The following is a 14,406-nucleotide window of genomic DNA, read 5'->3' on the forward strand; positions in this document are numbered from 1 at the left end:
ATGGAAGATCTAAATGAAAATGTCTGCTGCCTTTTCTCTTAAGAATATTTGGAGAAGTTGCCTTTAAAACTTTATAGAGCTCAGGCTTTCCCAAATAACAGAGAAGAAACTGGAAAGTGGGGAGAAGCAAGGGTCTGACCAAACCAGAACTAGATTTGATTATTGTGCCAATAAACTGTGACCTAAAAGTCTCTTAATCTTTCTGTATATCAAGCATCAAACTTACATTGTTAGCTTAGTGGGGTAGTGATATGCTAAAATTCTGTGTTATATTGGTGACATATTCTGCACTGAAAACCGTTTCTCAAAAGAGCAAACAGATTTTTTTATATTTAATTTTGAACCTCCAGTCATGTGACTCTGATAAACTTCAGTCACTCTTTACTGCTGTACTGCAAGTTGGAGTGATATCCCCCCGTCCCTTTCCCCCCAGCAGCCTAACAACAGAACAATGGGAAGGTAACCAGATAACAGCTCCCTAACACAAGATAAAAGCTGCCTGGTAGATCTAAGAACAGCACTCAATAGTAAAATCCAGGTCCCACTGAGACACATTCAGTTACATTGAGTAGGAGAAACAACAGCCTGCCAGAAAGCAGTTCCATCCTAAAGTGCTGTGAAAGCACATGACCAGACAAAATGACCTGAGATGCACCTACACACCAATATTACAACTAAATACACTTGCTGGTTCAGGAATGACATTTTATATTGTACAGTGAATTATTTGCAGTGTAATTTAGAAATAAAACGATATCATAAAAAATCATGACAGAATCCCTTTAAGTCAAGAATCACCTTACGGGTGCTGAGGGTATGAGGATCTTGAGGTGCATACAGAACTATTTCAGGTAAAGATGCTTATGGCAAACACAACAGTGGCGGAACTACCGGGGGTGCGAAGGGTGCTACTACACCTGGGTCCGCATCCCCTTGGGCCCACCAACGTGGGGAGGGGCACCAGCTGCATGGCCTTCACCCAGGCCCCACGGGAGTTAGTTACGTTACTGAAACACAAGTTTTTGCGAGAATTCCTTTAAGGGCTATGAAACACTTGGCACTTTTAAGCATGGCACATTTCAGCCAGCTGGAAAGCATCACATACTGCCTTATAGATTAAATAGGAAATGCCTAAAGCCTCTTGTACATGTGCTTCTCCAAAGTCATTTTCAAAATAGAAAAGCCCTGTATTGAAAGTTTCAAATAAATGGAAGTTGCAGAATGTAGTGTGGGGTGCCAGTCTGAAAAGAACTAGGTGTGCCATCAATGTAAAAAATGGGGGTAAATGTGTGTTTTAATGGGAGTGTTTATGGTTTAAAGTTACACTTTTTGTTCTCAATAAAACCATTTCAGTTTAATGCTGGATATTCATTGCCTGTAATAAATTCTATCTTCCAATACTTGATGCATTATTTTAGCTTTTCTCAGTTAGCTCTTACGGTAACCAAAGGACCATTCTTTATAAATGGCAGGACTGCTAAAGGTGCATTTTTGTGCAAGTATGATGAGCTATGGACGAGATTAGTCATTTCACAGATTGCTTTGTCTGCTGCCTTAGTGCAAGGTCAAAGAGATGCTTAAAGGAACCGAACTGCTGACACCTATCATTGTGCTCTCCGTTGGCTCGCAGCAGGCATTGTAAGTTTTTCATTTGTAGCCACTGCTTGCGGCTGTCTGGGTAACCAAAGCAGGGAAGGTCTGCTTCCCATGCTCCGTTTTCCAAAAATATTTTGCAGCACGCACTCCAAATCATTCCTATTTGAATGTAAAAATCCAGTTTGATTCCAGTATTTAGTTCGTATTCTTACTGTAGTTGAAAGCTGAGTTTGATTCCGTTAGGATTTTTCAGTGTTCTGTTACTGTGATTGCCGGCAATTTGGCCAAACGCTTTGAACATTGTGTTGCTCTAATTGTTTACAGCCCATGCACTAAACATTGATCACACGTGGACAATCACTGCAAATATATTACTTTTATTGTGCCCTATGGCCCAAGGTGACTGTTGCAGTTAATTAATGCATTTACCAACAACAATCTGATCTTCTTATGTTTTGCACCATAGGAAACCACTAGATGGTTTATTTAAAATTGTAATGTGATTGTTTGGAAGCAAATTAAAGAATGCATTGTGCCCATTCACACTGGCAAATTGCACCCAGAAGTCGAAATAAAATCCTTCGACTTCGAATATTGGATTTTGCGCTATTCCTACGATCGAACGATTGAAGGAATAATCGTTCGATTTTAATCCATCGATCGAAGGCTATTCCTTCGATCAGGAAATTGTCAGGAAGCCTATGAGGACCTTCTCCATAGGCTAACATTGGCCTCAGTAGGTTTTAGGTGGCGAACTAGGGGGTCGAAGAATTTTTTAAAGAGACAGTACTTCAACTATCGAATAGTCGAATAGTCAAACGATTTTTACCTCGAATCGTTCAATTCGAAGTCGAAGGTCGAAGTAGCCCATTCGATGGTCGAAATTCAAACTTTTTTTCCTCTATTCCTTCACTCGAACTAAGTAAATGGGCCCCTATGTGTTCTACTACAACTGCACACATTAACACTAGCAAACCATGGAAGTTTAGTAATTCAAGGGTTCCCTTAGCTACTAGGGAACTATAGTGCCCAGAACTTGGGGGTTATTTATCAAAGTCCGAATTTATCTCGATAATTTCTGGTACAAACTCTGAGCAAATCCGCTCGGGGTTTTTTTTATGCTTATTTATTATTACGTTTTCACGTAAATTTGCTTTGCGGGAAATTATAAGATTTTCATGATTTTTTAGGATTTTTATCCGATTTTCAAAATTTTTTCGGATTACTCTGAGGTATTGCACGAAACCCAGCACACATCAAAAAATCATTGGGACTTCTCCCATTGACTTATATGCAGCCTCGACAGGTCTGAGATTCTGGATTTTCTGATTCAGACTTTCCTGTCCTCGGGGTTTAATAAATTCCCGATAAATTTGTGATTTTTTTAAAAAGTCCGATATTATTTTTGCAATCGTAGTTTAGTGTGCAATTTGGCAAAATTTCATCCATGTTGGCTTTCAGACAACTTGTTGGAGAAATACAATACTAAGCTCATGCTTATAATGACGCTGAAATTCTGAGAACTGTGGAGAAAAAGACATGGCGAAATTGCGTCCGAAAAGCCAGAAGGCTCAGAAATTATAGGCAAACTTTTAGGGGTTATATATCAAAGTCCGAATGTATCTCAATATTTTCTGCTACACACTCCGATCAAATCCGCTAAGGTTTTTTATGCTTATTTATTATTACATTTTCCTGAAAATCTGTTTTGCGGGAAAAAAATCTGATTTTTCCGGATTTTTCCATCCGATTTTCGTGTTTTTTTCCTAATCTATTTTTTCACCTGAATACTTTGGGGTATTGCACGAAACCCATTGCACATCAAAAAAATTATTGGGACGTCTCCCATTGACTTATATGCAGCCTCGACAGGTCTGGGATGCCGGATTTTCTGATTCCGACTTTTCCATCCTCGAGTTTTAATAAAATCCGAAAAATTTGTGATTTCTTAAAAGTCTGATTTTATAAAAAAAAAAAAAATCACCAATTTTTCGGGATTTTTGCATTCTGAGTTTAGTAAAAACCCCCTTAAATTAAAGTTTAAATATTCCATCAAAAATATTCTGTATTTGTAGGCGGATAGGTAAAAAAAAGGCAGCCCAAGTGAAGGCCTCGGGATGCGGCCAAGGGATTTTTATGGACCTATATCCGGTCATATTTTATTTATTCTATCAAACCCAAATCCTTAAACATATTAGATAATTGTTCCACTATGGTGAGAAGCCGGACAGCCTTGAGTATTTAGCAGACACAAACACTTTTGTGGATGTACGCATTAACATCTGGATTTTACCATCTTGAAATAAAAGTTTTATTATTCCAGCCCATAATGGGGCCACAAAATAAAACTTTCTGCTAGCAAAGAAGAAGGGATAGGAGAAAGGGTCAAAGGCCATGCTTGAAACAAACAGCTGGACCAGTTTATTTAAAAAAGATACGAGGATGGGATGTTGACCTGAGTTTGACTCGTTCTGGGAGGAGCAAGAATGCGATTTTATTACTTCTGCCCAGAAGGGAAATGTTCTTGTGTCTAAATTCACCCCAAAGGCACTGAAGGAATAAACGCTGCTTAGACAATATGTATGTGTTTGATGAACAACAAACTGCGTCCAAGTGTAAGTCTAGCATGAGTTTCCATTTGGCAAGATGAATGTTATTCCCAGTGAAGAAGTTTAATTTTAATGGAGAGAAACAAAGCAAATGCAGTTTCTTTGCCACTAAATTATAAGATATATACAAAGGACCGGGTCATTTATAATGGAACAGCTCTAATTTGTGTTGTATAACAAATGGTAGATAACCAGGCAAAGACGGTTGCACCAAAAACACATTCTGAGGAACAATGGCAACTGGACCCCAGTCTACGCAGGCCACGGGAAAGTGTTTGTTGAGCGGCCTCCTTCTAGGGAAACTATTCAGAGATCTGTGTGTCTCAAGGGGTGGGAAACATGCGCTCGAAATAGGGGTCACAGAGGTTTGCCCGGACAATAGATGAGTTTATTTCTTTGTTTTATCACTTTTGATGACATTTAATGTTGCAAAAACGATTGTAATTGTGTAGAAGCCACGAAAATCATTTCATTTGAAAATGAACTCAACTGTGAAGAATGGTCACGAATGCTATGAAAATATTAGGAATGGTTGGATTTCACTAGATATCATATGATATTAAATAAAGATCCAACTAGATAGAGTAATATAACCTCAACTTTTGTCATATAGTCTTGTATACACAAACATACATGTATTACACACAAACACACACTTTTATTATATTTTTAATTGTTAACAAATTATAAAATTATTTTTTTATCTGTGCTATAGTTTAAAATGATTTTGAGTGTTATTTAAATGTGTTGAATATTATTTAAATATTCTATTCTTAAATATTATGTCAATTTTAAAATATTGATATAGTTTAAATGCTAATATCTGTTATATGTCGTAGCCGTGTGAGTGGCAAAGGCACTGACCAGACTTTGGGTCTACATTATATGGCTTTCACCCTGTGCTGACCCCAGTTTTTGAATAAACGAAAGGGGATAAAAAAAAAAAAGGCTAAAAGTCTTTAAAGTGATTACATTGGTCTGAACTCAGGCGGCGGTGTTAGAGAGTGGTGATAAAACGACAGACGGTTTTTCAGATGAGGGTATGGCCGTTACTGTTCATTATCTTAATAGTGGACATTAAAATAAAATTACATACATTAGGCAAAAAAAAGGAGAATATTTTAATAAAAGTTGTGCAATATGCATACAATGAAATATATTCTCACCAGGCTTTATCTTTATTAGAGTCTTCCCCACCCCTCCCAATATACAATTCTGCTCATGCAATTGGAGAGGGAGAGTTGTATGGATGGATATTGCTTTTTCAGCAGTCCTGGCTAATTCCCTCGTGTGGAGATTAAATGGAAATGTCCAACTGTGGTAAAAGCAGGGAAACATAAATCAAATCGGAAGCCCCGAGCCTGTACGCTGTAAGGTCACTGGGGTTTACACAGGTTTTAGAGCATTTAAAACAACATTTAGCCCTGCTGAGTGGGCTTCATCTATTCTGCTCTCCATGAAGGTTGCTGGTGGTAATATCTTTTAGTGGACAACTTAAGAGTTCTTCATATGTGAAAGTCTTTTTATAAATCCAGGAGGTTTCTTCTTCACATCAAGGAAACCTTTAAGGCTGTAAAAACCCAGGACTTTATGAGCTTTTAAATGGCCCCAACAAAGGGTATCATTAACTACAGCCAAATGACTTTAGAGCCTTGGATCTTGGCTACAGTTCGCTTATTGACCATGAAGTTCAACATCAAAAGTGTTGAGTAGAAGCAGAGTAATTCACATATGCTTCTTTATATATATATGTGTTTATTTATGTCATTATTTTGCTTTGTACCATAGGTTTATAAACGCTAGAAGAAGAATAGTCCAGCCTATGATCGACCAGTCCAATCGAGCAGGCAAGTCCCCAATAGTAACTGTATTCAAGTCACGCAGGCGAAAACCATCCTCAAGCCATTCACCGGGAGGCCAGTTAGCTGGTAAATAGAGTAACTGCCAGGAAGAGACCACAGAAACAGTATCCAAAAATAGACTGAGACTATATATATATTTACAGCATTTACTAAAAAATATGATATACTTTTCTTTCTCAGCTATTCTTTCTGCTACTATGACCACTCCCTGGTGCATGGCTTGGTGTGGAATTGGTGTAAACGTTATTACCTGACATAACAGGGTTTGTATCCTTTATGGAGCATTTGGAGTAAGGTGGATCCATTTCTGACATTATTACCCTGTTATAACTTTGATATGTGACTGACTAAAACCTATAACTCCTTGGGGCATCGTTTTATAAATATATATATATATAGTTATTATAAGGTATTAATGTTGCATATTCTTGACCCAAATCAAGAAATAACATTTATATTGCTGGGCCATCTGTCAAAATAATGTCATGCTTGCATAAATGGTGCTGGGTTCATTAAGGTCCCTTTTTTTTTCCAGCATTTGTTTATCCAAACATCCAAATCTCTAATATTAAATTTACATTTCTGACATGTGTATTGTTCTTCAAAATGCAGCGTGGTAAAAATGAATATTATATTTCAGTAAGTCAAGGAACACCATACAATCCAGACGGTCAGCCAATAGGAGGTTTTGTAATGGACGGGCAGCAACACATGGGAATCAGAGCACCGGGTAAGGCACAACTTTTATTAATGATCACATTTTGTTTTGGTTTATGTAATTTACATGTTTGCAAATCAGGTAAATGTGTTTTTTTTAGCTTCATCTGGCCTAGCTTTGGCTTTCTCTTTGCTGCTTAATAATGAAGTATCACAAAAATAAGCTATGTTTTTTTCCCCAAAATTCCATTATTTATCGACGGCAGTGAGCTGTGTAAGCCTCTAGTAGGGAATGGCAAACACAGAACATTGTTCTAAGCCAGGGTTACAAATAAGCTCCCCATAGGGAATGCAAATCTTTCCTCTAAGACAGGGATCCCCAACCTTTTGAACCTGTGAGCAACATTCAGAAGTAAAAAGAAATGAGGAGCAACACTAGCATGAAAAATGTTCTTGGGGTGCCAAATAAGGGCTGTGTTGGCCATTTGGTAGTCCCTATGTGGATTGTCAACCTACATTGAGGTTCTGTTTGTCAGTGCACCTGTTTTTTATACAACTAAAACTTGCCTCCAAGCCTGGAAGTCAAAAATAAGCTCCTGCTTTGAGGCCACTGGGAGCAACATCCAAGGGGTTGGAGAGCAACATGTTACTCATGAGCTACTGGTTGGAGATTACTGCTCTAAGATAATGCAAAGAAATAACTCTTTAAAGAAGGGGGGATAAGGCATATATTATACACTGTGGTCTTAGCTAATTGGGGCAGTAATCAAGACACCACTTTCACTTGCCCAGCATCCAAATAGCAATTGAAAATGCACCATCTACAGCAGGGGTCCCCAACCTTTTTTACCCGTGAGCCACATTCAAAAATAAAATAAGTTGGGGAGCAACACAGGCATGCAAAAACTTCATGGGGTGCCAAGTAAGGGCTGTAATTGGCTATTTGGAAGCCCCTATGTGGACTGGCAGCTACAGGAGACTCTGTTCGGCAGTACATCTGGTTTTTATGCCTCTAAGCCTGGAATTCAAAATAAACTTCTGCTTTGAGGCCACTGGGAGCAACATCCAAGGGGTTGCTGAGCAATATCTTTCTTTTGAACTACTGGTTGGGGATCTAGGGTGGGGTGCTAGGAGAGCCATGGGGCTTTCAATTCCATTGAATGGCAAGGGAACCCAGGAAGGTTGCAAATTAGTAGAAAACCATTTGCACCTATTATTCTAAGTGCCCCATGTTTTATGATATAACTGCTAAAAAGTTTGCCACATTATTATTATTTTGTGAAGCTTGTGGACCAACAATCGGTTGTACCTCAAAATAAATAGTATTTATCCAGTGTAAAAGGCCAATTAAATGCTAACTGTTGCATGTCAGGCTTGTGGCCACCCAGCTACATCTCCCAGTAGGAGCCACTGGTTGGGGGAAGAGATTTGCAACTGTAACTCACTAACATTGGGGCCTAGCAGTTGGAGATCCCTCCTGTTAACCATACATCAAGTCAAAATAATAACCTTAATTTCGTAATGTAAAAACATTGCTTATTTCTGCCGATACTTTGCCTTTTTTTTTTACTTTAGTATCAAAATCTGGGTGCTTTCTCTGTGATAATTCCCTATTTCCTCATCCCACAGAAACTGTATTGGCATTTGGGTCTTTTGGGTGCTGTCTGTTTACCTTTCTGATCTTCTGGCATCTTCTTGGATTTTTATCTCCCTTTTAGGACCTATGAGTGGAATGGGCATGAATATGGGCATGGAGGGGCAATGGCACTACATGTAACTTTCATCTAGTTAACCAATGGCAAAGCAAGGGGGAAGTAAGTACATCCGGGGATGCTCTGTAAACTTTGTTCTAGTTATTTCTTTGTTTATTTGCTCTGGAATTTCATATTCTCCTGCCCATAGCTCCATGCTTGTCGTTCCTCTCCCATGACAATGCTGGTTTTCCATGTCCCTGACTGGTTTGACCTTGGTTTCAGGCGCACTGTGTAATGGACATCTATTCCTGCATTGCTATTATACAGTTCTGCCCACATGAACAAGAAATAAACAGGGGTCGGGTGAATTTGCCATAGCAACAGACTAATTTGCAAAAAGCAGAGGAAAGAGCATGTCCCCAAAGTGTCATAAATCTGTCTAACCACAGTTGATGCACGAGTAACGTTTCTTCCCAAACCTGCAACACATCAACATGCAAACAAGGGACTTTCTGAAGGCAAAAATAAACGCCGGCTTCCTTTGAAATTCTCAACATTTAGAAATTCCTTCCAACGAAACTTAGAATTTCCAGTTGTGCTTCCCTTTGTCTGTCTGTTCTAATAGGATTACGTGCGGCAAGGGGAGAGAGAAAGAATACAAAATGGAGGTGTGCGCAGCAGGCTGCGGGGCTTATCCAAGGCTAATTGACTATATCCAAATTAAGTATGCCATCACTTGCAGTGTGACAAATGGACTTGACTTATTCAGAATACAAAAATAGAGATCATTAATACAATCTGTAGCGGCTGGCCCAAAAGACTGTCCCACAACCTCACTTTGTATCATGGAGCAGGGATAAATATCCAACTCTGCAAAGGAATGTAAAACCGGGCAACCTCAATCTCATTTCCCAACTCACTCGCATTATTCTTCTTTATCCCAAACTTCTATTTATGTGTAGGGTGAGGGGCTTAAAGGGAGACTGTCATCCGAAAACATGTTTTTTTTTCGAAAAACATCAGTTAATAGTACTACTCCAGCAGAATTCTGCACTGAAATCCATTTCTCAAAAGAGCAAACAGATTTTTTTATATTCAATTTTGAAATCTGACATAGGGCTAGACATATTGTCAATTTCCCCAGGTGCCCCTGGTCATGTGACTTGTGCCTGCACTTTAGGAGAGAAATGCTTTCTGGCAGGCTGTTGTTTCTCCTACTTAATGTAACTGAATGTGTCTCAGTGGGACCTGGATTTTACTATTGAGTGTTGTTCTTAGATCTACCAGGCAGCTGTTATCTTGTGTTAAGGTGGCCATACACGGGCCGATAAAAGCTGCCGACAGACTGTGTCAACAGCTTATTGGCCCGTGTATGGGGGCCCCGACGGCCTTCCCCGATCGAGATCTGGCCAAAAGTCGTTTTCCGAAGTCGCCCGAAGTTGCCTCACGAGGAAACTTCGGGCGACTTCGGAAAACGAATCGCCGCGTGTGATTAGCGCAGGCGATTTTTCATTTTAGCCAGGCGCAGAGCGAGGGGAGGCATTCGGGGAAGATTGGTCGTGGAAAGTCGCGGCGATTAGTCGCCAGGCGACTAAATCTCCCCAAATCGCCCAGTGTGTCCCAGCCCTTATGGAGCTGCTATCTGGTTACCTTCCCATTGTTCTTTTGTTTGGCTGCTGGGGGAAAAAAGGGAGGAGGTGATTTTACTCCAACTTGCAGTACAGCAGTAAAGAGTGATTGAGGTTTATCAGAGCACAAGTCACATGACTTGGGGCAGCTGGGAAACTGACAATATGTCTAGCCCCATGTCAGATTTCAAAATTGAATATAAAAAAAGCTGTTTGCTCTTTTGAGAAATGGATTTCAGTGCAGAATTCTGCTCGAGCAGCACTATTAACTGATTCATTTTGAAAAAAAATATTTTTCCGCATGACAGTATCCCTTTAACGTATTTCCGAATGCAATGCAAATAAAGGAATGTGTCAGCCAAGGATCTGACCGAAAATCAAAAGAAAAACCTTCTTTAGAGCTTTAACGGTTCCTTCTGGCATGGTGAACATTTGTGGCTGTTTCTTTTATTTCTGGGTCAATTAAATTTCACCCATGGATGCCATGCTTCATAACCAATTAAATGAATAGGTTATTATAAAAAAAATATCACCTCTTTTTGATGAAAGAGTAATGGATGTGCTTTATTTCCATTAATATATATTTATATTCCTTTCGGCTACATTAGACAGCCATTTACTGCCAGGGATCGGAGACCTGTTTTCAAGGTGTTCGCCATTACTTAGTACTGAAGCCAATTGAACCTACTTAGGAATAGCGTTTTGCTTTTCACCCTTGATGATTACGGAGCTTATAGCTCTCAGAAACAATACACCTGTCAGTATTCATCAAGTACAGCAATCCATGCAGAAGGCAGAGGCCCAGAGAAAGCAGGGAAGGGGGGTTGGCTCATTGTTTTAGGTTCACTTTTCTCATTGTTCTGAAATTTACTGAAGGCTCGACTGAGTTTGTAGTCGGATTTCTTCTAAACGTACACGATCACAAGGAAGGAATTAATTGGCAGCAGTTATTGATTTCTTATGTGCACGCACACACAGGAAAAATGGGCTGCTATATACTGTATATTATTCTTTTTGCTCAGCAATTTATATCAGAAAATAGTCACTTGATGGCTTTAAAAAAAGTACGATTTCTGCATGTGCAAAACTAGATAAGTACGTCCAGCGCAAAACTGCATTTTAGATTATCCGAGTTCTGTTCAGATCATTGAAAAGGTTGATCCGATTTCATAAATATTAAAAACAAGCTGGCTTCTTTGTGAAAAAGTTTTTGGGAAGATGGCTCAATATTATCATGGAGATTCCCAGTGTCGGACTGGGATGTCCAGAAAACCTTAGACCGTGGCCCACTTTCCAAACTATTATTTCTTCTCTACTCACTCAACCACTTTATTCTCTAAGGGGATTATTTATCAAAGTCCGATTTAATCTCAACATTTTCTGCTACAAACTTCAATCAAATCTGCTCGGGTTTTTTACGTTTATTTATTATTACATTTTTCAAAAAATTTGCTTTTCGGGATAAAAACTCAAATTTTCAAGATTTTTTTGATTTTTCATCCAAAAACTCCAAAAACTTTGGGGTATTGCACGAAACCCAGCACACATCAAAAAATCATTGGGACTTTTCCCATTGACTTATATGCAACCAGGACAGGTCTGAGATGCTGTATTTTCTAATTCTGACTTTTCCATCCTCGGAGTTTGATAAATTCAGAAAAATTCGTGATTTTTTTAAAAGTCCGATTTTATAAAAAAAAAATCAAAAATTTTTGGGATTTTTGCATTCGGAGTTTAGTAAATAACCCTATTAGTCTTTTATATCTTCTTACCATACTCTATTCTTCCATAATTAATTCCCATTAAGAAATAGGGAATGACCATGAAATAGGCTAAAAAGTTAGAAGCAAGAAGTCCCACTGACACATGGGCCAACCTGGGAGGTTTCCTGGTATCCCGTTGGGCCAGTCCTACACTGGAAATCCCCCCCCCCAAAAAAAACCTTTTATTTAAAAAAATGTCAATGTCTTTAGGTTGGTTAGGAGGCATCAACCTCGTAGTGAGGTATGTTATTTAGACTGGACTTCCATACAGTAGATCCAATGGTCTTAGGCTACTTACTGTCTGTTGCATGAGGGCCAACAATCATTGGCCCTCATGTAAAAATATCTTGAAATGCAAAGAGAAAATATGCATGATTTTAGTAATTTGGATTCCCTTTACTTTATATTGCTACTAATGTTGAGTAAAACGTGTGGGGTAGGTTATGATAGCTGGAGAACCATACATATACACAGGCAAGGTTTAGCCTAGTCTTGTAACTCCTGCCAACAACAGTAGCAGTAGATGGGCATAAGCCACCTGCTGATTGGTTGCTATGGGCTGAATGGCTAAGGGGAACCTTATTCTTTTTCTATAGCGTCCAATGAATTTGACCAACTAGAAAATCCAGTGACAGGCGTTTTCTAAATCTTTTATGTTAATCTGTTATAATTTTCTAGATCCACTCATCAAAAAACAACATTTATGGTTGTTTTTAAATCTCTTTCAGGACTGCAAGGTATGCCAGGAAGTTACATATCTCCGAGTGGTCCAATGGGAATGAGTATGGGACAGCCTAGTTATACAACATCGCAGATGCCCCTTCACCACGCGCAATTGCGACACGGGACTTCTGTGCATACCTACATCCCTGGACACCATCACCACCCAGCAATGATGATGCACGGGGGACCACCACAACCTGGAATGCCAATATCAGCATCTAGCCCCTCCGTACTTAATACAGGAGACCCCTCAATGAGTGGACATGTCATGAACATCCATGCTCAGTAATTTAAGGGAAGATAGGTGGTCTACGGTGACAAAAAAAGGCAAAAACGGTCTTGTGCTTGAACTGTGGAGCTCTGGTCTTGACGTCCAAGAAAAAACCCCAAGAGCTTGCGAGGGACATGTTAAAATACATTGCAGAAAACAGCCTCTGAAATCAAGAGCGGGACACGATAAATACTTATATAAGACATTAAGAGAACAAAGAGTTAAATATTGTAAATGATATTATACTGTTACCATATTATGTTGTTTCTTATAGATTTTTTTTTAAAAAAATGTGAATTTTTTCCACACTATGTGTGTTGTTTCCATAGCTCTTCACTTCCTCCTTACTTAAAGAAAAAGCCTTACAGTTCCCTGCAGATGACACTCAGTGTTTACTTGCAGGTCATTTTAGAGCATTACAAGAAGTATGTCAGGCAGAAGATTTTTTTTCTTCGATCCAAGGATTTCAGCCATGAATTCTTTCTCTGCAGCTTCGTCTCTCCATCCCTCTCCCCTTCTTTCTGTCTCCATATCTCTCTCTGTAGCCCGGGGCTTGAATTTGCATGTCTAATTCATTTACTCACCATATTTGAATTGGCCTGAACAGATGTAAATTTGGAAGGATGGGAAAAACTGCAGTTATCAACAATGATAAATCAGCTGTACAGGCAGTGTCTCAAGGAGACTGGAGGAGGAGGAATCATGGAAAGCAAAAGGGCAATGTGTTCGGAGCTTAATTGTCACATCAGAGCATTAATGTTCCCCATTCAGCAACATACAATATGGACGTTCCTACTTTATGCAGCTGAAACGAAATCCAGAAGACGATTTATTTTTAATATGTTGACTTTATTTCTCAGCAAAACATCAGGCCATGCATTTTTTTCCCCATAGTCCCATCATGGAACCTTTTATGTACACATTGTAAATAAATTTTGTGCAAAAAGGACTGGAAACGATAATCGTATTGTTGCAATTTTTTTTTTGTAGGGATTGGGTATGAATTGGCATGCATGAAGATCTACTAAGAGGGATAAACAAATTCTACTTTTTTTTTTGTTGTGCTAAAAAAAAAAAGGAAAAAAAATGCTCGCGGATAAACTTTTTCTATCGAGAAACGAACGTATTGATAGTTATTGGTGAACCGTCATCGCTCGCTCACTCTTAGGGGCCGATTCACTAACTTCGAGTGAAGGATTCAAAGTAAAAAAACTTTGAATTTCAAAGTGTTTTTTGGGCTACTTCGACCGCCGACTATTCGACGGATTCGAACTAAAAATCGTTCGACTATTCGACCATTCGATAGTCGAAGTACTGTCTCTTTAAAAAAAACTTCGACCCCCTAGTTCGCCACCTAAAAGCTACCGAAGTCAATGTTAGCCTATGGGGAAGGTCCCCATAGGCTTTCCTAAGTTTTTTTGATTGAAGGATATTCCTTCGATCGTTGGATTAAAATCCTTCGATCGCACTATTTGCGCTAAAATCCTTCGATTTCAATATTAGAAGTCGAAGGATTTTAATTCCCAGTCGAATAATATATATTAGACCCTTTGTGAATCGGCCCCTTAGAGTTTCTGATTTAGGCCATTTGGATTGTATACGA

General features: G+C 39.1%; 1 protein-coding gene across 3 annotated transcripts in view; it reads left to right on the plus strand.

The window, feature by feature from the left end:
- The window catches only part of meis1.S (Meis homeobox 1 S homeolog), a 172,167-nt gene extending 158,402 nt beyond the window's left edge, over positions 1-13,765 (plus strand). Inside the window, exons 10-13 of one of the 3 annotated variants that reach the window (XM_041563965.1) lie at positions 5,994-6,052; positions 6,708-6,797; positions 8,443-8,538; positions 12,538-12,677. In XM_041563965.1, coding sequence (XP_041419899.1) covers positions 5,994-6,052; positions 6,708-6,797; positions 8,443-8,501 — 208 coding nt within the window. In that variant the 3' untranslated portion in view covers positions 8,502-8,538; positions 12,538-12,677. 3 annotated transcript variants of the gene reach the window in all.
- Positions 13,766-14,406: the final 641 nt, after the last annotated feature.

Source organism: Xenopus laevis, chromosome 5S, assembly GCF_017654675.1.
Source record: "Xenopus laevis strain J_2021 chromosome 5S, Xenopus_laevis_v10.1, whole genome shotgun sequence".
Lineage (NCBI taxonomy): Eukaryota > Metazoa > Chordata > Amphibia > Anura > Pipidae > Xenopus > Xenopus laevis.